The sequence below is a fragment of the Oryctolagus cuniculus genome, chromosome 6, assembly GCF_964237555.1.
Source record: "Oryctolagus cuniculus chromosome 6, mOryCun1.1, whole genome shotgun sequence".
Taxonomy (NCBI): domain Eukaryota; kingdom Metazoa; phylum Chordata; class Mammalia; order Lagomorpha; family Leporidae; genus Oryctolagus; species Oryctolagus cuniculus.
In genome coordinates, this window is record NC_091437.1 from 98859118 (window position 1) to 98883992 (window position 24875).

The window sequence follows — 24875 nt, forward strand, 5'->3', positions numbered from 1 at the left end:
CAGGTTCTCTGAAGTTTAGTAATCTTGCCTGCTTTCTCCTGTGATTATTTTGCTGAATTAAAAAATCTCAAATGTAACTAGATCTGAAACCCCATACAATCTGTGATTGAATATAACAAGAAAGCAGCCTATCTTCTCTAGCTATTATAAAGTAAATATCTCAGCTTTGAAAGTGCACTCAAATTAATATGCTATACTTCTAACATTAGGCTACTTTCTAAAACAAGGGGGAAATTGAATCAGATCTCTAGGAGAAAAATTGTTCTGCAACTCAATCTGTATACCAAGGAAGAACATACACCTTCCTAGAGCCCTCACTGTGCTTCAAGATGTTGCTTAACACACAATTTAGGGAGTTCTTGGAAGCCTTGACAGTAATGACGTCACTTCATATTAAAATATGGGAGGCTCCTGAATTCTCCAGCTGTTTTTCCCCTAAGCATCTAAACTTAAGAATTTATTTTCAATATTGAGTCAGAAAATTCATTTTGGGGTTGGAATTTCTGACTTTTTGCCGAGACTTACAAATCTTTTGAGAAGTTGAGATCTAGCCACTGAAGCTTAAAAGAAGGCATACCACGTAGTGCTGCTCAGAGACCCCCTGAATTCCATTTCCTTTCCAGTAGCCCTCGAGGTGAAAATGTTGGTGGTAGCTGTGCTGTTTTCCTTCTAGAAAAAAATAGAGTGTGTCTTTGACTATTTCTGGGTAGGGAAGAGAACTTGCCCCATACATTCAAAACAGTAAATCAACTGAGCACAGATTTGTCCAGTTATTTGAACAGATCATCTTAAGCAAAACTGTAAAGTAACAGTTAATGCCTTTTCATAAAATAACAGTATGTTGATCCTGACTCAGAATTAAAGTCATTTACAGTGAAATAGAAAACCATGTAGACTCTCATTGAAAAGCTGTGGGTGTTCCCACTTCCAAACCATTCTTCATGCTACTGCCTGGAACACCCTCTTCCTCCATTCTGTAGATCTATTTATTTATTTGAAAGACAGAGACAGCGCTCACATTCACATTGACTCCCCACAAATTCACAATGGCTGTTCAGGGCCTCAATCCAGGTCTTCCGCAGTTGTGGCAGGAACCCAACTACTTGAGTCATCACCTCTGCCTTCAGAGTCCACGTTGTCAGGAAGCTGAAGTCAGGAGCCTGAGCTGGAACTGGAATCAGCAGTCACACCCAGGCATTTGAGTGTGGGATATGAGCATCCCAACAGGTGCTTAACTGTTAGCCTAATAGCCCACCTCTCCATCTGCCTTTAAGGCATAGTTCAAGTTCTCAATTTAACCTTTCCTCCCTACTCCAGCCATCCTGGCATTTTTTGGGTATCAGAATAGAAGGATCCTAGAGACCATCTTGTCCAGCTCCTTGTTTTCCAGCAAATCTGCAGTTAAATGATGTGGTTATGCTTCTCTTTTTCTTTCCATTAATTTCTGGCAACGTTTGATGTCATCCCCATCCTTTGATGCCTAATGTGTGCTCTTTGGTGTTACTTTGTGTATATTGCATCCTGCATCCCAGAGTAAATAGAAGCAGTCAAGGCAGTCTGTATACTTCTGTTTGTGCCTGGAATAGAACTCTATTCTTAATTCACTCGATAAATTTTTTTTTAAATTGTATTTGAAAGAGAGAACAGGAGAGAAAGAGAGAGAGATATACTATCCACTGGTTCACTCCCCAGTTGGCCCCAATAGCCATGGCTGAGTCAGGCAGGAGCCAAGAGCTTCTTCCAGATCTCCCAGGTGGGTAACAGAGCCCAAGCACTTGGGCCATCTTCCACTGCTCTTCTCAGGCCATTAGCAAGGAGCTAGATCAGAAGTGGAGTAGCCAGCACATGAACTGGTGCCCATATGGGATGCTGGCATTGCAGGCAGTGACTTTACTTGCTATGTCACCAACGCTGGCATCGCAATAAATATTTGATAATATGTAATAGGCTCCTGCTTAAGTATTTAGGAGATAACCTATTCAGAGACCACTCACATGGCGGGTCCATGTTGCAGCATTTCAAAAGGTAAGCATTATATTGGAATAACTCAAGTTGTGTAAATTTTAAAATGGAGCTGTCTCATATTCATTATTGTTTGTAATCTTTAGTTTCCTATATAACTTTTCCATTCTTTCTGCCCCACCAGTATGCTCATTTTTACTGTAGAGTATTAATTCTGCTCATTGATGACTGCGGCTAGCAACTTTGAGAAGTCTAACATTGATATGCCAGTTTGAACCAAGCTCAAATTGAAAGTGTGGAAACCATTCATATTTCTCAATGCCCAGGCCTCAAAGAGAGGATCCTTACATCAATCCTTTGGTTCACAGTCATGTGCCATTTCTATACACTTTGGAAATGTTTATGACCCCTGGCATTATTCTATTCTACAAGCCTTCCAGTGCACTATGACACTTCACCTCCCGAGTCTCAGCAGCAACCATCCCAGGAACTTTCTTGTGGTTACCAGTCTAAAAGTGATAGACTTGGGGTAGGTTCTAATCAGCGTACTGTGCAATGAAACAGGACAAGACTATGAACCATGGGTGCTGTATCATGTACTTTAGCATCTAGGAAGCATTTGCATAGGCTTTCTTCATATCTTGGTGAGATGTGTTGAAAATTTGAAAATATCTCTCTACTCTACTTTGAAATATGGAAAGTTGGCCTCCATTGAGGAAGTATACTCGTGACTGCCCCCCCCCCCAGAATAAAAGATAAGATTGCTTCAGTTGTTATTTTTTGAGAGGGAGTAGAATCCTAGCTTGCCATTTGGAAAAAAAAAAAAAAAACCCTGAAGTTTATCTGTAGATCCTTTTTGACTAGAGTTGCATGTGGCCTTTATACGTGAGTAGCAAATTGATCCCTGATTAGCCAAAAGGGGGAAGCAAAAGCATTTAACTGCAAGCCTTTTATGTTCTAAAGAAATTTTGTGTGGCAGAGGACTAAATCTGTCAAACAGCTAGTCAGTAATTTACTTCTATTGATATGGTAGTCAGACAAGATAATTGGTAGTTAATTAATAGACCACTTAACTTAAAAGGTTTCACAGTTTTAAAATACTAATTACTGAATTAGGCATTTATCTATATCCAAATGTCTAAAGTCTATTTAGTTAAAATCCATCCAGGAAAAGTAAAAGCCCACCAGCTAGATCTGAGTAATGTAGCACTTAAAGACATTAGTGCTACGGTTGTACCTAATATCTCATGAATGGTCCCTAATCATTAATGTTTAAGATCCTATGTGATTTACTGGTTTTTAATCTCACTTACTGTATTCCTCTGTTCTCTGGTTAGAGAATCTAGTTTTGTTCAAGTCCTCTTAGGTTCACAATTTTTTGAAAATCATTTATAAGCTATTATTCATATAAAACTGTTTGTCTAATACTTGGTCTTCCATGCCATAATATTAAGAATTGTAAGGCTAAATATTTTGTAGTGTAATGCTTCCCCAGCTCACAGAATAGCTATTAAAAACAGAATTTGTGGCCTATTTACAAGCTTTAAAAATAAAGACTTCTTATGTCTTACAAGGAGTTGTAAGTTGACATGAGGTAAACATACTGTCTATTACTAACTTTCATGGTTATGGTTGAAAACTGGGGGAGAACATCTGTTGATAGCAACTGCTTGGATATTGGGGACTGTGTTCCAATATGCACTAAATAGGGTCACATGTTCTTTGAACTCTGAGTTTCTGTGTTTGATATATCACATGCTGAGCCAAATCTACTGTGACTAGAAATGAAAATGTATAGCATGATAAAATGTCATGTCACATTACAGTTGTTAGCAGAGAACCAGATGCTATAGCATATAAAAAAGATGTTGGGAACATCTTTGCTATATGTCCCAATCTGTGTCAGATTATCTTGCTTGTTCAGAAAATACTGCTAAGTCAATAATGGCATAATTTCTAAACTATATGAGAAAATAGCTGTGTTTCCCTCACTGCCAAATCCAGTTTGCAGCTTGATTTTTCTGCAGAACTTGACCCTCTTGACCCTCTCCTTGAAACTCAAGTGGTGATAAACCACCCTTCTGCTGTTCTTCCTGTGTTCCCAATCCCTGTAGCCTCTCCAACGTTGAAATGTCATAACTCTTTAGTCTTGAGTGCTCATACCTCTTCTCACTGCGTACCTATATCAGGCGGGGTAACCTGTTTCAATGACTTCAACTATGATTTCTAGGACATTCCCAGTTCACACATAGTCTTGACTCCCCACACATTACCCAAAGTCAGCATGTCTCAAGACTAAACTGACTCCCCTTTTTGCATTCCCTGCGGTAGCCAGTCACCAGACTGGGAAATATCAGCCTTATCTTCAATTCTCTATCCTGCACACTTTTGTGGGTCACCAAATCCTAAGCATTATTTTGCAAACATGTACTTTGACCCCTCCTGTCCATTCCCACCTTCTCATGTGCACCTACATCACCTCTTGCCTGGACTCAGAAGAGCTTCTGGGTTTCTTTGTTTCCATCTTTGTTCTCCAGCCCAGAATTATCTAAGCAGACTTGAGTTTGTTGTATGCCTGCTTAAACCCTTGCATGACCATATTGCTCACTGTGTGAAGTCCAGGCTCATTAGCTTGGCATCTTGGGCCATCCACAGCTTATTTCCACCTGCCTTCCCAGCACAGCACTTATGACGTCCCCTGGGTACTTTCAACTCCTGTGTCCTGAGAAAGCTCTGAGTGCCCATGCTTCATACAAGAACCTCTGCTTTTTCTGCCATTCCAGTCTTGTTTTACTGGAGACAACAGAAGTTTAATATGCAAGAAAATGTGTATCACTACTCCTGAGAAAAGAAAAACACCAATTGAGGATATTTTCCTGTTGACTTAATAGTATCTTTATATATTAAGGTGATAGTCCCTGTGGATTAGTCACCAAATCACTGCTTCAGGGAATGGCCCTTTCTTGTTTCATCATGGACCAAGTTATGCTATTTATCTCAGTTCCTGAAAGCAGAGTTGGTATTTGTTCTTTTCTTCCTCATTATTTCTACATCCAGGGCTTTATCCGTTATCTGCCCAAGTAGAAATTAATCTATAGGACATGTCAGAGTGGAAGCATTCTTTAGCTTGTGCTAATGCTAACACTGATTGAATAGGTTTTTCAGAAAGACTGAATGGAAAGTGCCCTGGCAGAGTCCTTAGCCATTCATTGCAGGATTGGGTCACTGGGCCTTGAGAAGGGATACAAACCCCGTGTTTAAATACATAACTGCTCACATTCTCTTGGTTCCTTCCTTTCCCTTAAGTTTGTTTTTACTCTAATCATTTTTCAGATTTTCTAGATCTTTGGGAAATTCCAGTGAATTGATTTAATGGAAAAAATGCCCCTCAAGCAATTTAATAACTTCATTTGAGAGAAAGACTTTAAGTAGGAAACTATTTTTTTTAAGTTTTTCTTGAGTTAAGGAATATTAACAGATTAAAACATTTCTGCTTTAATTCTTTAAGGAATGAAGGTCAGGCCTCTTTTAATTATAATAAGTTGCCCTTTTGCCTCTGTCTGAACCATATAGCTGCCTATCCAGACACATGTATGGATGACATCCTTTGTTTATTTGCTTGCTTTTGGTATGCTCAGTAGTAAGTGGGAGGTATGTGACTGTGGGGCGCTTACAACCCTCAAGCCTGTGTAGGTCATGAATATAAATTGAGCACCTCAATCTGAAAATCTGAAACCCTCCTAAGTCTGAAGTTTTTTTTTTTTTTTTTTGAACGCTAACGTGATGCCACAAATGGAAAATTCCTGACTGACTTTATGTGATGGATTACAGTCAAAACATAGCAACATTAAAAATACTGTATAAAATTACCCTCAAGCTATGTTTATAAGGTGTTTGTGTGTGTGTGTGTATGAAACAAATAAATTTCATGTTTATACTCGAGTCCTATTCCAAAGATACCAGAATACCTCATCATGTATTTGTAAGTACTCCAAAATCTGAGAAAATCCAAAATCCTAAACACTGTGGTACCAAACATTTCACATAAGGAATACTCTTCCTGTACCCAGGATGTTTTTGGACCCCCAAAGTGTAGTATACTGAAGTTCCACTAGGGGGTGTACTGGCAGGGTGGATTTGTATCCTGTTTCCTAAACACACCACCAGTGTTTTCCTAAGAGAAAGGGCCTTTTGTAACTAATCTTTGGAGTATGACAAAATTTAATAGTCCTTAAGAAATAAGGAATTATTCTCTACTTCAGTTCAATGAGTTAAATCCAATGTTTTGAGCCTGTAATTCCAGGGATCAGATTAAAATGTGTTAATCTCTTTTGGTTTAATTAGTGATTTCTTATCTTAGAGGTTAATATAGTGGTTAGTTATTCCAAGGAACTGTCCCCTTCAAGTTTCTATCAACTAACCTAGAGGCTCCTGCCCGTGTGATCAGAAAGTAAGCCAAAGGACAGAGGCGTTTCATTTTTTTCTTTGAAAATGTTTAACAAGTAGGTGAAACACAGCTGGCCCTTGTGATAGGGAAGCCTTAGAAAACTTCTTGAATTATGATTTAACACTCCCTTGAGGTACTGCTGTTCAGAAATATGGGTTGGCAGAATATGGCCTCAGAATTTAATCAGGTTTACCTTGATTTGCCTGGTCAGCCAGTTGCAGTCACCTGCATCCCTGGTTTCACACAGGCTTCTGCCATCTCGGCACTGCTGCAGAAGCCAGATGCTAACATCTTTTACTTGATGAGCTTACCCAGCATGGCCCATTCTTGAATCCCTTTTTCTTTTTCACTTTGTCATTTCCCTTAAAACTCAAGTTCACACCTGTCAGAGACCATTTTCCCTAAATGCTCTGAAACTAAAATTAAGTGAACCACGGGAAGGGAGAAGAAAAAAATAAAAAAAATAAAAAAAAGAACATCCTCTCATAATGATCATAAAACTTTCAACACGCAGCAAATGCTGCTAGAATATTTAACAAGTAAGGGCAATTATTGCTGAAAAAAACGTTGAGTGCTGTCAAATTAGCCCCTTACAATGACAAGCCACTTACAATGAATTCACATTTGGAAACAAAACATTACTTGGTCTGTGAAGCTTCCAAAGATCACACAAAGATGTGGGAGAGGTGGCAGTGGAATTAACATTGTGTTTTTTGGTTTGGGGAAGCCATAAGTGCTTCTCTCTTACTTGCTACTTGTATAAAATGTGAATTTCTTGCCTACGAATAGCTGAATATTGGAATTTTTGAATATTAACATGGTTTAGCTTCTTAGTGTTATTCCCAACAATGAAGCTCAAAATAACACTTCCTCAATCAGGGTAGCTGGGAAAATATTTGTAGTGTAAGTTATGTAAACACGTGGGTATTTTGAGGACAAGTGGAACTTAAAATTCAAAGCTTGAATTTTCCCACCTACAAATTGTAATTAACATACTGCCCCCTACTGATTTCTCTAGGATTTTTTTTTTCTTTTAAACAGGATAGTTCTACAATCTCTTGGGAAAGAGAAACCTGGGGGTATAATAAGTTATTTCAAAATAATTCCATCCTAACTTGTAGTATTTTTACTTTCGCTGAACTCTTCTTAAAGCAGTGTAATTTATATTCATATTTAAAGCTGTCACTTTCTGCCCTTAATAAAACAGGACTGAAGAAGAGGGTTAGAAGAGAAGTGTTATAGGAAAAGTGCTTTTGTGGCTTCCTAGCATCCAGGACTCTGGAGGAAAGGAGATAGGCAGCTGAAGCAACTGCTCAACAATATGTTGTGGCAGCTTCGGTTGGACCCTGGGTTTTAATGGGAAGTGGGATCTGCCTCAGTGTGGAGGGCAGCAAGGACTATGATCCGTATATAGCAAGAACCAGGAATTAACAGGTACTTGAAGAAACAACCTCACCAAAAATAGATAACATTTATAACCAAAATAGCCTGTAAATATGTACTCCTTGAGCTTTGTGTACATTTCCTGTATTTTTATATATAGAACTTAAATTTACAAAGCATTTTCATAAAAAATCTTTTCTCGTTTGAGCCTCGGAGCAACTCTGATTAAGAGCTGTTACCTCCCTTTGTATGGATGAAGCAACAGAGAGGTTATGGACCTTCCCCAAGGGGAAAGGAAGAATCCCAGATCCATGCCCTCAGCATATGGCTCCAGGTTAGAAACCTGGACAAATCCTTGGCTATGTGTTCAGTAGATTTTCCTGTGAATCACTTATGGTTTGTGCCCTCTAGCAGAATGTAAGAAATAATCTTCTAATGTTTTTTTTTTATATTATTTAGCATGGTAAATTTAGCAATGACCGATTTAACCCTCAATTAATATCCCCAGAAAGTTTGCTCTACAAATTAGGCAAGCACATAAAATTCTAGCCTGCACAACCAATACCACAGAAGAGTTTTATTACCAAAGCCCAATTAATGTTTTTTTCTGTGTGTTTTCCATCATTTTTCATGGTCTCTGTCAGAGGTGATGATTTCCTTGAGGATAGTATAGTACAGCCTTGGTCACCTGGCTTCATTTCTTCTCTTTCTGGCTTGCCTGTCAGCATTGATGAACTGAGTGCAAGAAGGTAATGAAGGAAAGGGACCTTCTACCAGCACTGACCGAACAAAGTTCTATAAATAGTTGGTATCAAACTTCCAGGAACAGTGTGGATTTGTTTGTTTTTGTTTTTAAGATTTATTTATTTGAAAGGCAGGGAGAGAAAGAAGTCTTCCATCTGCTGGTTCACTCCCCAAATGGCCACAGTGGCTGGGGCTGGGCCAGAACAAAGCCAGGAGCCTGGAGCTTCTCTCATGTCTCTCATACAGGTGCAGGGGCCCAAAGACTTGGGCCATCTTCTACTGCTTTTCCCGGGCACATTAGCAAGGAGCTGGATCAGAAGTGGAGCAGCTGGGTCTAGAACTGGCCCCCATATTATATACCAGAGTTGCAGGCAGTGGCTTTACCCGCTAATGCCACAGTGCTGGCCCCAACAGTATGGTTTTACTTTAGTTTGTTTTATTACCTTATCTTCTGGAAAATGTAAAACCTTTATTCTGTTATGTAATAATCTTACGGGATCAGAATTCCAGATAGCTTCATTAGCTTTGCCTTTGAAATGTTAATCATGGGTTTTTGAAATTGTGCAGTTTGGGCTGGCTGATCACGTGTCTAAACTTACATTCCCAGCATCTGATATGTAAAGGGGTAATATTTTCCTAAGCAGGATTTACTCAGGCTCCCCAGAGCATAAGCACTGCTATGGTTCACTTGTCCAAGGTAAAGATGGATCGTGAAAGAGGTAACTGCTAACAGGATCTGCATTCCGTATCTTGGAAGCAAAGTCTTCAAAGCTAGTGGGTGAGGAGGGAAGGGTTTTTGAAGTCTTTTAGGTCTCCTTTTGAGAGCTTTTTCTATTGGGGTTGGGTTGTCCGGGGAGTACTTGCTTGTGCTGAAAATGGATCCTGGGCAAATATGCATACAGTCAGTCCATAAACTCCTTCACCTGGGAACTCTTGATGTGATTTGGTCCAGCCTTTACCTGATAAATGGGGGGAGAGGTGGGGACAGAGGGGAGGAAAAGTTGTTTGCCTCCTTTCCTGAAGCTTTAGGAAAAATTGATGTGAAGCCACTTGAGATTGGAGTGGACAGATTCCCCAGGTTCACTCTACAGCCTTGGCCTTGGTCTAGGACCCAGAGGACTGCAGTGGCACTCCCTGGGGGCCTGTCAGAACCTCCATTTACTTCCCATCCCAGGCAATCCTTGTGCACATCAGAGTTTGAGGAGAAATTGTTCTGCTACACTTATTTTCCTTCCTGCTTTCTCAAAATATCTGCCCCCAACACACACACCTTTAATTTTCCCTGAGCTAGCCAGCCCTTTAGGAATCTTGTAGGCTAGGAAAATATTAGGCCCTGCCTTCTGGGGGGAGGATTCAGGTCTAGTGTCTAAAAGGAAGAGTCTAGGTGCCCTCTAGCTTACTGTTCCTTGCTGCTGTGCCCAGGATGGAGTTGCCACAGCCACAGTGCAGTCAGGACCCTGCACTGTGGAGCTGTGAATGACTGGCAGGAGTTAAGATGAGGCGGGAGAGCTCCCCATCCAGTGCCTGAACATTGTCAACATTTAGTATTGTTGGTTGATTGAAACAATGTGTCTCACCTGAATTTGCAACTCTTAAAAGGAGATTTCCTTTTTTGTTCTCACAATTAAGTACAACATTTTTGGTGGTGCTTTAGCCAGAGTTGTGATTGCTCAGTGATTAGAGTCATCTTCTGTTTTATTTTGATATTATTCTTCTGTGAGGTCCCTAGCCTGTAGCAGACTGGCTATTAGGCCAGCCCTGTTGTCCTTCAAAGATATTTCTTACCAGTGGAATGGTTGTTTGAGGTATAGAAACTAAAAGTGATGAGATTGTTGAGCCCATGTATAAGTCGTGGTTTTTTTTTTCCAGACAAGAATGTATTGCAGACCTAAAATATGTCATTCCAATGTGAGAACTAGAGCTTAGGAGAAAATCACACTGGAATATATGGAATTTACTTTGCGAGTATGCATGTTGCCTCTAGAGAGAGGTTCTCTTGGGGGTGATTTTGCCCCCGGGGATGTTGGCAACATCTGGAGACACTTTTCTTGTCAGACTGGTGGAGCTGCCTCTGGCTTCTTTCGAGTGGAGGAGAGGCCAGGGTTGCTGCCAGACAGCGTGGGGCACCCAGGACAGCCCCATGACATAAAACTACCTAGCTGGAAATGTAATGGTGTTGACACTGAGCAACTCTGTTCTAGAACACTGGTTCTCCAACCTGGCTGTATATTAGACACGGCCAGGGCATGTGGCCTCCATATGCCTGATTCTCTCCCATGCAGATTCAGGAATGGTTGGTGTGGGATGTGGCCCGGGCCCAGAGTATAAGCGTCCCAGGTGATTCCAAGAACTACTGACTTACAGAAAAGGCTTCTGTCATCCTTAAGGTTCTTTAAGAGGCTCACAAAGTTTGTTTTTTAACAATTTAATTTAATATGTATTCCTCATAGACCTTTGGGTGAGTCCTATGTTGCTGTTGTGCATGTTTAAGGACAAAGTACATTCTCAAGAGTAACCTCTTGATTATATTGGTCCTTCATTTAGGTAAAAATTTTAATATTTTTAAAGGCCCCACAGATAGCCGAGAAGAACCTGAACTATTTACACTTACGAATTATAAGTGATGTGTCAAGGGGATGTTGCTAGACTGTACTGTTGAAACAGGGGCAAAGGAGCCATGCCACTTGGGGCAGCCTAAGCAGTGGCTACACTTATGCACAGGTGAGTCTGCCCCATGGAAGTGGTTCCTTTGACTAGAGCAGAACCAAAACCTCTGCCCTTGGAAGATTTTTTTAGGGCCTATTTATTTAATTTATTTGAAAGGCATAGAGGTGGATTTTTTTTTTTAAGATTTATTTTATTATTTAAAAGGCAGAGTTACAGAGAGAGGGAGAGACAGAGAGATATCTTCTATCCACTGGTTCACTCCCCAAATGGCTATAATGGCGAGGGCTGGGCCACGCCAAAGCCAGGAGCCAGGAACTTCCTCTGGGTCTCCCATGTGGGTAAAGGGGCCCAAGAACCAAGGCCATCTTCTGCTTTCCCAGGCACATTAGCAGGGAGCTGGAATGGAAGTGGAGCAGCTGGGACTTGAACCAGTGTCCATATGGGATGCCAACACTGCAGGCAGTGGCTTAACCCTCTATGCCACAACACTGGCCCCCAGAGATGGATCTTTCATCCACGGGTTCATTCCCAGATGCCATCAACAGCCAAGCCAAAGCCAGGAGCCAGGAACTCCATCTGGGTCTCCTATGTGAATATCAGGAACCCAGGTACTTTAGCCATCATCTGCTTCCTACCAAGCACATTAGCCGGAAGCTGGAATGTGAAACAGAGGAAAGACTGGATTCAGGCACCCCTATATGGAATGCAGGCGGTCCCCAAGTGATAGCTTATCTGTCTTTATAATAATTTCTGAGCTGTGATTTGAATTTGCAACAGAGCAAAGGGATTAATGACAACTTGTTGTTTGGCAGGAACTTTGCACTGTTGTAGGTTATTTTCATTATTCCATGAAAGTTATTAAATAGAGGGAAGGGCCCGAGCTGAAGGGAAGTCACTGAACACTCTTTTGATCATGTAGGGCCTCGTCAGGGCACGGGTCAGGGGAAATGGCATTTCACAGTGCTCAGCGTTCAATGTTTGATGCCTTGAGCTTCCACAGACCCTGCTAAAGCCAAAAAACAGCAATTATTTTTTATAGATAAGAAGCATGGATTCAAGTTATAGTATGCTAAAAGGCGCAGCCATAACATCATATGAATATTTAATGAGTAGATATTTTTACTGATCACCAAATGCTGCAACTCACTAATGGAGCTGGTACCTTACTCAGTCATTTATGAGAGTCTTAGGCAAGTAATTACCTCAGTGTTACGACTTGTATTTTGAATGCAAAGTAAGAACAGAAGAAAAGAATTACTGAATATAAATCTTAACATTTTGACCTAAAAGACCCTGGACACCCCTCTTTTTGTCTCATTCTTCTTAAATGAGTTAAATCAAGAGTCGAGAGGTCAAGTAACAAAAGGAAGGTTAAGTAATTGGCAGTCAGGACCACATGGATTTCTGGATTCCAAAGCCCAGTGTACTTTCCAGGCAGATTAAGTTTTAAGTCACCTCATTTCTGGTATTTCTGTATTTTGAGCCCTAAAATGCAAGAGAATGTTGTTATCTGAGTGGCAGTCTTGGGGTACATTCACTACAAGCTTTCACAGTGGGAAGACAAGTTAATGAAGCATTTATTTTTGCTGAATAACTGATGGTGTCATCATCTAGGTGTCCATTTGAAAGGCCTGGACCTTTTATTAGCTTCTTGGTTGCAGGGCAACCGTAGGAGTATTCCTGTGCATGTGTGTTACGTATTAACTGCTGGTGCCATTCAAATGTTAAACTAATGCCAGTAACCTCACAGTAATTTGTGTTTTCTTAAAGGATTCTAAATATAACATTTGTACAAATTTGACTATTTAGACTTTTTTTTAAGTCTGTTCTTTATCAAAAGAGAATGTCTTTTCTCAGTCTGATAGAAATTAAGATGAACATTTTGTTAAGTCTGAGAGAGTAGTTCCAGGCTTTAAATGGGGTTCTATTGCACAATAGGCCAGGGGCCTTTCTGTCTACAAACATACCCACACAGCAAAAGGGAAGAAAGGCTGTCATGATATCATGCAGCTACAAGGATGTTAGAATTTCTGCTGTCAGCTGCAGCTAAAATCTAAGTCAAAAAAATTGCTAGCAAACATTGGTTTAAGCTTTGTCTCCTAATTAAAGATAATTTGGTAATAAAGATGGTTCTTTTCAAATAATACTTTCTATGGTCAAATTAAAACTTTTAAAGTCCAATATATTTATTAAGTAGATACCTTTATATCTGCTACAAATAGAGTATTTAGCCGCATGTTCCTTACCCCAGTTAGCTGGTGGCACGTCATGGCACCATCTTTAATCTTTGAACACATAAATGATTTATCCTTTTTGCCTTTTTAACACAGTTCACTGTAATTCAGCACCTTCAAAAGTTTGTCCTGTTGAATCATAGTTTTCCAGGAGCCATGACTGAGCTCTCAGAGAAGAAGGCCACCAGATGTCATTTTATATGTATAAATAAGCTTTGCCACAAGGCAAACCCTGAGAAAATCTCTTGGTCTCTTCTAATTCTAAATTCTCTGAAGTCTCCTGGCTCAAATGTATTATGAGTCACCCTTTGTGTTCCTTTGTGATTCTGGTAAAGATAAGTTACTCTGGTAGCAACACTGACAGAAGGAACAAAATACCAAAGGAACATTGTATGAGCATTTGGAGGGGTGCTCTTCGCATTTCCAGCTGGAGGTGCTTTGTCCTGTACTATCTTGACTAGAATCCTTTATTTCAGATTGTATAGATGATGTTATTTGGAGATGCTGAAAACCATCGAACTTACACCAGAAAGATGTACCTTGTATGTGTCAGTGGTGTTAATCCTTTCCCTGGCATAATTTATGGTCCTCTTTGGAAACAAATGTCTTCTTTGTTTCTTGGACATTAAAACAAGAGATAAACACTTAGGAACGATTTTCATAAAAGATACTTTTTCTTGAATTGATCACAGGAAAGTTGTGCAAATGCACATAAAATACAGTATGAAATCTTTTCCTACTAGGAGAAATTAACTTTGCTTCTCCCTTAGTGTCTGTGAAACTGGGATTGCTTACAAATACTGATTGTTTACATACACCTTTAAGATTCCATCCATCTAAAAATTTCCAGTCAGACTTTGCCTGATACCACATCTCTTCACATTCTCTTTTGTTTAACTTTAGGCTAATTTGTCCTGACACTGCAGCTGCAGGCTGCACACAGGCCAGTCTGTCATTAAGAGCACCAAGAATGATCTGGAAGTCGGAACTGTTGGAAGTTAATCTGGCGTAAACCTAACTTTCAAAGATTTCTCGAGCTGTGACATGTCACGTCTATGTGCAGTCACTTACACTTCTGTTTAAGAAATTCTTGCTGATACTATAAATGTGACCTTTACAGTTATCTTTCAAAGTGCCCGGTGCTTTGAAGAGGAACCCTGAGGAGCTGTGGAGGTATTCAACTGGTTAAACATGTTTCCTAGGAATGTCAGTGTCCATTCGAATGTCCTCCTTTTATTTTCTTAATCACATAGCAACCAGGCAGCTGGTGGCCAATTATAGTATTGGAACCTTGTGATAAAATTAATCACAAATAATCAGAGGTCTAGCTCAATACTTTATACTTAGTAATTAAGAGGATTTTTTTTCTTTTGCAAATAAAATGTCTTTTTTAAAAAGATTATTTATTTATTTGAAAGGCAGTGTTCAGTGAGAGGGGTAGAGATGGGGAGAGAGATCGTCATCCATTAGTTCACTTCCCAAATGGCTACAACTTTTGAGCCAGGCCAAAGACAGGAACTTCATCTGTGTTTCCCACATGGGTGGCAGGGAGCTGCTGTTTTCTTAGGCACATTAGCAGGTAGATGGATTGGAAATAGAGCAGCCAGGATCCAAATCAGCACCCATACATGCTGCTGGCATCACAGGCAGCAGCTTAACCTGCTTTGCCACAAGGCAAACCCTGAGAAAATCTCTTGGTCTTTTCCAATTCTAAATTCTCTGAAGTCTCCTGGCTCAAATGTATTATGAGTCACCCATATTTTCATAAAGACAAACTAGATTTCTGTCTTTGTTTCCTAAATGTTCAAATAAGAGAACATAGCAATGGATTGCAATTTCCTAGCCTAGCAAACCTAGCAACATCTAGCAAACCTTGCCAACCACCATGGGCACCAACTAACTCTGGAGGCTGATTTAATGTACTGCCTGTAGAGATCCATTAACTAGTTGGTAACTCCTAACCTAGATTATCCATCCTTAAAGTTGACATAATACAACAGTCCTGTTGATTGATGGGTTTTCTGAGTTACCCTCTCAGATCCCCCCATGAAAGCACATGCATGAATTTATACTTAAGCCTTCTGGGTATGCATTTCAGATTTGCCTTTAGTGTTCATCTAATGATTCTCTGAGACAAAGATCATGAACCTTAGCATGAACTGACTGGTGTCATGGCAACTAGCACTTCACCTTTTGCTGGTCCCCACCTCATACATGCTACAATATTTGTGCACATTAATAATTCATTGCAACGTGCCAGATTTCTTTGTGCTGTCAAGCTATGTCAAGGACAGAATATGCTGTGCTATCTCAGATGTCATCTACCAGACTGTTGAGGGCAAGACTAATTAGAAAGGAAAACTGGTCAGGTTACTTTGGAAAATCCCTGAAAATGTGATGCTTTCTAGTTACCCGTTTATAGCATTTTTTCTTGCAAAGTTAGGAACAGAATTAGTGTTGATCAAAGTTTGTTTAATAATGCACTGTAGACCTCAGGCAGGCGTTTGCTTGTGAAAATGTCATATGAGCAGTCATTGCTTGCGTCCATTCAGGCAGCAAAGAAAATGATTAACAGCCTTAGTCATATGCACAAGGCTCCTACGGGAACCCTGAGCACAGGCTGCAGAGAGACCTCTGTGGTGCTCAGGCAGATGCGCTCATCCCAGGCTTGCCTTTGCCCCCAGACAGAATTGGGGCCCAGGACGTGTTTGAAGTGAGCCTTGGAAAACAAGCAGTCTGGGTTCAAAGACTGATAGGTACACCTTACAGTACCTTCAACAATTTGTGTGTTGTTGACATCATCATCATAATTGCAGCATTAACCTTTCCAAATAAAGAATATGGGCCTTTGTCTTGATGTAGAACATGCACAGCCACATTGGCTTGCATTTGTACAGAAAGCCACATGTGTCCCTGATTAGGCACACAAATGACACAGTCTTAAAGTGAACACTGATCCACCATTACTTTAGAAAGAAACTGAAACAAAAACCTCCTCTCAAAAGAAACCAACCGACCAACCTGTGTCACACTTTACTAGCTACTTCAAGTTGAAACATATTTCCCTGAAAAATATGTGTATAAACTGCAATTAGAAAAGACTTTAGTCCCATAGCCATATTTGGGTTTTTCTTTTTTCACCCCATTTTCTCTCTTCCTTTGAATATAAAACTGGTAGTTTAACTGCCCTCTAAACAACCTTTGGAGGCAGGGACACAGGGCAAAGCAGCCCCAAATCACATTTTGGAATCGCAACTACAGTACCCTGCTTATGTGACAGATGCATTGGAACTGCCATACATTTGATGCACGGGCTTGACCCAGTTAGCTCCAGGTGAGTGTGAAAGCTGTTCAGAGACAGGAATGGGACCAGCTCCTGTGGTACTCTTTATGCACCGGCAACCTGGATGTAATGGATGTTCAAGAATTATTTGTTGAATGGATAAGGGGAGGAGAATGGGGACATTAATCAGTTTCAAAAATTGCAACAATTTAACTTAAAAACATTTACAGACTTGTTAATCTATCACCTACCTTTATATGGTGCCAGGGATTTAGGTTAGTTATTTAATACCTGTTGGTCGGTGGGTGGAGACCAAAGTGCCTGAATACTGAGAAATCCACTGAGCTGCAACCCAGTGGGATGTCTGTGTTTCTGGTCAGAGCCAGCCACCACCTAGAATTAGAGCAGACACTGGCCACAGAAACAAGCACGGGTCAGAGATGCAGATTTGTCAGGAGGCCAATTAGCAAACTCTTGCTAGTATTTTAGGTTGTACACAGTTTCTTAGAGTTTCATCTTGAGTCCTTGTACTTACCTATATTGAGAACTTTTATGATAAATAGGATCCTTCATGTTGAGTTTACTCTCATCGTCCAAGACTCGGTGAGCTTTTTTTTTTTTTTTTTAAGATTCATTTATTTATTTGAAATGCAGAGTTACAGAGAGGCAGGGGCAGAGAGAGAGAGAGGTCTTTGATCTGCTGGTTCACTCCCCAATTGACTGCAACGGCTGAAGCTGTGCCAATTTGAAACCAGGAACCAGGAGCTTCATCCAGGTCTCCTATGCAGGTGCAGGGGCCCAAGGACTTGGGCCATCTTCTGCTGCTTTCCCAGGCCATAGCAGAGAGCTGGATTGGAAGTGGAGCAGCTGGAACTCAACCAGAGCCCATATGGAATGCCGGCACTGCAGGTGGTGGCTTTACCCGCTACGTCCAGTACCGGCCCCAGCTTACAATATTTTAACTTAAATCAACTGTAAGTTGAAGAGCATCTGTACTTAGAAATGAACTCTGGTTAGCATCAAGTATAAATATTACAGATGTTAGCTAATCTGGAAATAATTAGACTTGATTACTTAAGGATACATTTTCTGGTTTAGTTTGGAATATATAAGCTTTTTTGTGGTATTAACTTTACTTCACTTCTGTGATTTAATGTAAGTTATGGAACCTAAAGTTGAATCTATAATGAACTCAAGTACCATTTCTTTCTGGTACTTTCTGAGTATCAGGTAGACCAAGATAATAGCTTCTCACAGTTACGCTAACCACCCCTGTTTACTCTTACAAAGAAATAAAATCAAGCGGACATGAGTGCCTCTCTTACGTCAGCATTGTGCCAAGACCGTGCAGCAATGGGAAGTGTGTTTACTTGCTTTCCTCCTCAGTGCCTACCTCAGTACTTGGAAGACTGATCTGTGTCTTCCAGCTTTAGCTGTAAGACGGCCAAAATCAAAGCATCATAAAACATAGTTACATGATATAGACAAGGTCAGATTGGTCCAGAATAATATTAGGTAAAGGCTTAATTCTCAAAGAATTATTGGGAGACTAGTGATTATAATTACTATAAAACACTTGAAAAGTTTTTATTAAACATTATTAATACATGATTAATATTGCACTTTGATTTGAGAAGTGCTGGAGGTTGGACTGTCAGAGTTCCTGGGTAAAAATGCACAGGTGGGAATAAGCATGATATGAGCTACCGATAAGAGACTCAGACAGGGTATGAGTTAGGGGTAGGGGGCCATGTGAGGACCTAGGAGACAGGCCAGGAAAAATGTGAGGCACTTCCCAGAGACTCATCAGGCAACTCTGCATCCTGGACCGGAGCAGGGAGAAACTTCAAAATTAATAGAATCCCTGTTTCTGGTCTTGTATGTGTAGAAGTCATCGTAACAAATTGGATATTCATGCAAAAACTCAGGGATGCCTTTATAAAGCCCGGAAATCCTCTGGGAAGGGAACGCAACTCTTTTTTATGTCTGCTGTGTCGTGTTTTGTTTTCTTTTTTAACTTCATAAATCATGGGAAGCTGTGTTGGCAGCAGGCTATAACTCAGCTGTAGACAGATTGCTCTTTGCTGCTTTCTTTTAAGAAGCAGGTTATAAAACTGTTGGGAGCCTGGTAGAGTAGTTAATAGATCATCTTAAGCAATTTGAAGTAATTTTTTTATACAGTCTTGCATTTTGAAGGCAGGATAGCTAGAGGGGGGAAAGGGAGTTTAGTGAATAAAATAATCATTGTTGCCTCTGAGTTCACCACCTAGAACTTACTTCTACATGTTCTGTACTCCAAGTGGCTGGTCACCTGCCTCTGTGGGAGACTCTGCGGTGAGCCCCACAGTGGAGCGGGAGCCTGCAGAATGCTACAAGCTCTTGTCAGTGCAGAGTTGGCATTGTGACACATGTTTCATTAACATAGCTCTGTACTTTTGCTGTTTCTTGGCATCTTAAAATACTTCACTTCCTGCTAATGCACTTTGGCAGTAAGCCTTTGGATGCTGGAGCATGATGCTGGACTATCCCTTCATTCATGGGCCTGTTACCATTTAGACATTACCAGAGGTAACGTTAATGCCAGGCACCTGTTCCTGGGCAGGCAGGAGAGTCTCTCACAGGCAAGGAGATCGCCACACCGAAGTCACCAGCGTGTGAATAGATCTGACCTGGGAGTAGTTTAGATTAGCAGATAACTCACGTGAAAGGTCTGCTTTTCATCTCTGGACTTTGTCTCCAAAAACTTGTATTATAGTCTTGTTGGTCAAGGCTTACAATAGGCCTGACATGCCAAAGATATGGTGCTAAGCTAATCAGCTACTTAAAAAGAATCTTCTCTTTTGGGTTAATGTAATATATTTTTAAACAAATTGGGAAACATAAAATTGTGTGGGTAATAAAAGTCAATTTTATGATCTTGGACTGAGTTTTAAATGAAACCCATGCTATTGCTTCTAAAGTTTAAACTCTTTTTTTTAATTTTTTTCAGACCACTAAAGCCTTTCTTCCTACAATGCTGGAGATTAATCATGGTCATATTGTGACAGTTGCAAGTTCCTTGGGATTATTCAGTACTGCTGGAGTTGAGGTTTGTCAGATCGAAAGCATTTCCTTCATTCAGGCGGTTTATCTTGTGATGAATACACAGGGATCCTAAGGAGTGTACCTGCTGCCTGTGCATTCCTAAGAGCACTCTGCCTGTGTGTAGGATGCTCCCCAGTAACCCAGGGCCAGCTGTTGAAATGGAATTTCACCTTTCCTGCCATAAAAGCATTTAAACTAGTTTAACAAAGCAGCAATAGCAGGAGAAGTAGATGGCACAGTCCTCGGTAAGCCCCATTTTCACTAGCAGCTCCGTCTGGTGACAGTAGGAGGCACAGGGTCAAGAATAGGACCAGGGAGGGCCATGGCAGTGCTATGGGGAGCAGATAAATGAGGCCAAAGGTTCACATTCTGTTTTGGTCAACTTGCCAAGAGTGAGCTATCTCCTATTAGCTCATCAGATGAGGTAGTTATAGCCCATGTCAGGTGTCCTGCAGTGGAGGATTGTAGAACTGGATTTCATCAATCCCTATTCTTCAACATTTTTGGATTATATAGCGTGTGTGCAGGATATGTTCTGTGCTGTTTGTCCTATGGGTGTCTGTAAAATGGAAAACATCACTCCTTGCAAGTATGCATGGGGACGTGGGATAGATAGCTTCTACACCCAGAGGATTTGTATTTCCATTCTCAATCTGAAAACAGGTCATGGACAAGAGCTTTCTGTTTGGTTAAGTTCTAGTTTAAGTTTGCAAGGTGTAGTTACATTTGATTTCACCCTAAAAAAGAAAGACCATAAATTATAAGTAAACTAGACTTGCCTTTGTTCTTCTTGCATTAATTTAGCCAAACTGGTTTTGCAGTCTCCTCTGCTGAACAAGAGACCATTTGTAAATTTTCCAGACACTTCAAAGTGAACCTCTCTCCGTTTTTAACTTCAGCTTGTTAGCTCTCACAGAATCCTTTGTGTTGACCTCCCAGAGTAATATGATACTCAGTTGATGTGGCAAAAAGTGTTCATCTGTTTCTGCTGTTGCTCTGAAAATATTATTTCTGCACTGAACCACATCAGATACCTGTCCTTTAAAATGGTTTCGCTTTCTCTCCTTAGTCACCTGTAACCTTTTGTTTCAAACATCTCACCATAGTAGTAACGGGACCAGGGAAGCTGCAAGTTGGTCACTGGCGGTGCGTCTCTTAGTATTTCTATTCTCTGTCCTCCAACCAGGATTATTGTGCCAGTAAATTTGGAGTTGTGGGTTTTCATGAATCCCTGAGCCACGAACTAAAGGCTGCTGAAAAGGATGGAATTAAAACCACCTTGGTTTGCCCTTACCTTGTAGACACTGGCATGTTCAGAGGCTGCCGAATCAGGTCAGTGTGAACCTATCTTATTACTGATTAAAAAAAGAATAATACTAGGAGAATATGTGGAATTGGATCTTCAAACATAGTCAGCCTTGTCATTTGTCCATTAGCCTTTAGTTTTCACTGGTCAGGGTGGGGAAGGTTTGTCTAATGGGTGTATGAGATTGACAAGTGTGGCACTGCTGCCACACTGATACTATCTTGCAGAAATTAGTCGACTCATGAGACAGGAAGTGTCTTCTCTACTCCTTGAAGGAGAAAACAAATAGCTAGGGGGCCTTAGAAACTATATCTTTAGGAGCTTATTTTGTTGATTTAGTACGAGTGTTGGTAAACAAAGGCTCCAGAAGAAAATCCGTTGGTGTGGCTTTGGTTTGGATATGCAACAGTGTCACCGTCAGAACTAACATGCCTTTTTTGCAAAAAGACCTTCAAATATTACACTCCAGATTTGGAGACATCCTTTTAGTGAAAAGTGTAGATTCCCTCTGACAGAGTGAAGAAACCGTTAAGATTTAGCGAAAATGAAATAAAATATTCACATGCTTAGAAAGGAGAGGGGAACTATAAATGTCAAGTTACAACTGACTGGAGCTCAGCAGAAAAAACAAAACCATGAATCATTAAGAGGACACTTGTGAAGACATGCTTACTTTGAGATCTTTGCATGGGTGAATTTGAAAGGCAAAAGCAGATGACCAAACCAGTTCCCTGTTGGTCAGGAGCCATTCTTAACACGCACTGAGCTGAACAGGCAGCCGAGGAGGAGGAGGAAGGTGATTTGAGTCACTCTGTCTGAGGCTGGCCTCAAGTCTGAACTGCAAGATGAACTCCAGCTCTGCTTCCCATCGGCACAGGTGCATGCATGTGCTGGTTTGGTTTTCCCCCCTTGTGTCCCTGAGCACCAGTTGCTGAGGGACTTGAGGAGCTCTGTGTCCTATTTAGCTTAGCAACAGGTGCAGGCGTCCAGAGCTTTGGTGTGGGACAAGGAAGGGTAAAAGGAACGTATTGCGTTATTGCATCATTTTCGACATGTAACTTCAGTGAATGAAACTGAAGGTAGGATGTCTATATGTTCTTCATGTAGAGAATTTATCTCAGCATCCCCTAGTCACGCATCTTGGAAAGTGTACAGCTGACTTCCTCAAAGAGGCTGTGCCAGTATTTATGTACCCATTTTAACCACACCTCACACTGAAAGCTTAGCATCCAGTCTGGGTTTAGCGTTGGCTGTGCCAAACACCCTCTCTTTTTTATACTGAAAGCAAAAAATAGAAAAATAATATGAAATATGTTTTAAGAACATGACTTTCTTGACTCTGTGGGAAAGTAGGGAAGTTTTGCTTTTTCTTTCCTAACTTATTTTCCAGACTGCACAAATAGATTGTGTTCTTAGTAGGAGAATATGGAAAAACAAGACTATGAAGAAAATAAGGTGCACCCCAAATATCACTGGCTCAGTTGATAGTGCAGTCAATGTTTTGATGTGTATTTCCAGTGTCTTCCCTGTTATGTTAATTCTTCATTTCATTTTTGCATCTGGAACTTTCAGGAAAGAAATAGAGCCTTTTCTGCCCCCTCTGAAGCCCGACTACTGTGTGAAGCAGGCCATGAAGGCCATTCTCACAGACCAGCCCATGATCTGCACCCCCCGCCTCATGTACATCGTGACCTTCATGAAGAGGTAAACGTGACAGTTCCCTCGTGGATCGGGTCTTTCCCTACCTGCCCCAGTAATCTTAAGCAACGCAGGACGACAAGTTTACTAACAAAGGTGCCTTTCCTTTCCAGCATCCTTCCTTTTGAAGCAGTTGTGTGCATGTATCGGTTCCTAGGAGCGGACAAGTGTATGTACCCTTTTATTGCTCAAAGAAAACAAGCCACAAACAATAATGAAGCAAAAAATGGAATCTAAGAATCTTTTTGTATGGAATATCATTTCTATTAGAAGACGATCAAGATGTTTCAGTCCAGTGCACATCAGCATTACTGACATTCTCTGGATTCTAATCCTGTGTTGACTTTTTTTTTAATCAACTTTTTAAGAAAAAATAAAGTGTAAATTAACTGACTAGAGTACTCGGAAAATGTGATCAGTAAAAGTGAGCTTAGGTTATTGCCAGTTAGGGTCCTTTAAGACAGAACCCTAAAACGAGTCCAATCTTTACACAAGCGCTGTGTGACATCTTTGGACTATCATTCTTTTTTAATGAACAGAAATTCTAGAAGTGATAACTACAGTGTGTTTCACTTGAGTGATTTTTTAAATTTCCGTAGAGTCTCTTCATTTTTGTTAAACTCTCACCAGCTGACATCCTTGGGACTTCAAGGACTGGTAGTGCTGTACTTTCTTCTGTTTTCTAAGTTTCAGTTTTGCAAAGCCTATGTGGCTTTTCCCGGTGTTTGTGTGTTCAGCTGTTTTAAAAAGGAGTTCTGAAATCTCCATCCATTCGGAGTAAATGGTGTCCGAGGGTTACAGTGAAGGTAATCATGTCTCTCTCTTAAAAGTCAGAGTGACTGAAGCATTAGCTACATTTTAAATTTTCTCTCCGAGATGCTTCATGGAGTATCTGGAGACCTAGGTATCCGCAAAGATCATACGTTTTCTACCTATGAATTTTGCTGCATACAGAAAGTGCCCTTTCCTCAGGAAGCTGGCTGTGTTTCCTTTCTTCGAATGGACTCTTACCTAGAATACATAGCAGCTCTGCAGAGAAACGGTTTCTAAAAGTGGGAACTTTGACGGTGAAAAGTCCCCATTTCTGTGCCAACTATGATCAGCGAGGGGAAAGTCTCATCCTGTGGAGTATGTATGGAAGGGTGTAAAGATTCTTTTGAAAGGTTTATTCACATTGTAGAACAGCAAATGACATTTTTACAGTATTTTTTTGTAAAGCAAACTATTTTGTGCCTTGAATTTGGTATATGTGTATTAGTGAAACATTGTAAAAGTGAACTTCTACCTCTGTATCTAAATGTATACCATCCACCTGTAAATTACTATAAACTATTATGTGATTGCTTTTTTTTTTTTTTAGAATGTCTTGTTTAAATAGTGACCAATGTTTAAGGCTATTAAAATAAGCCAACTTTTACTAATTGGGAAGTTTTATAAAGGACTGATTAAATTTAAAGAATTAACTTACAAGCCACTGACTGAGTGATTATTAGCAACGTTATATGGAAAATCATTGTGCTGTCTTTTCTGTGCCCTCTCCTGCCTTGTGTAAAGGAAAAAAAGTTTAACTAGGACAGACGTTAACAATGTAGGGTGCCATGCACTCAAATTTCCGACGTGACACCCACCTGCATGAGAGGCTTTATCCAGGGCTTGCTTATGCCGAGAGCAGGAAAGCAGGAAGACTCCACTACCTGTGCCTTCAGCTGGCTACACCACAGATCACATCTGCACTGCGTCCACACACAGGAAGGTGCCGGCTCACTGCTCACACTCATCTTAAGGACCAGTTATTAATGATAACCCAGCCTTGAGGCTGTGGTGCCGATTGAGGCATTGCCTGCCTCTTAAGTTTCAATCATAGATGTAAGTAAGTACTTTGAAGTAGTCTTCCAACAATGTGGGGTGGGAACAGACATTCGCAGAGGTTACCCAGGTCTGCCTCCCAGCTGGCCTGGAGCACATGCAAACCATCCTAGAGAAATTGGTCTAATTTAACAACCCATTTCTCAACACAAAACTCTTTCATTTTATTCTCTTGCATTGTCATTTCTACTTCTACATTTT

General features: G+C 40.6%; 1 protein-coding gene across 1 annotated transcript in view; it reads left to right on the plus strand.

The window, feature by feature from the left end:
* The window catches only part of RDH10 (retinol dehydrogenase 10), a 28706-nt gene extending 4428 nt beyond the window's left edge, over positions 1 to 24278 (plus strand). The window contains exons 3-6 of the mRNA XM_002710636.5: positions 19710 to 19808; positions 20991 to 21136; positions 22683 to 22814; positions 22922 to 24278. Of these exons, the coding sequence (XP_002710682.1) occupies positions 19710 to 19808; positions 20991 to 21136; positions 22683 to 22814; positions 22922 to 23045 (501 nt within the window). The 3' untranslated portion in view covers positions 23046 to 24278. The remainder of the gene's footprint in view (positions 1 to 19709; positions 19809 to 20990; positions 21137 to 22682; positions 22815 to 22921) is intronic.
* Positions 24279 to 24875: the final 597 nt, after the last annotated feature.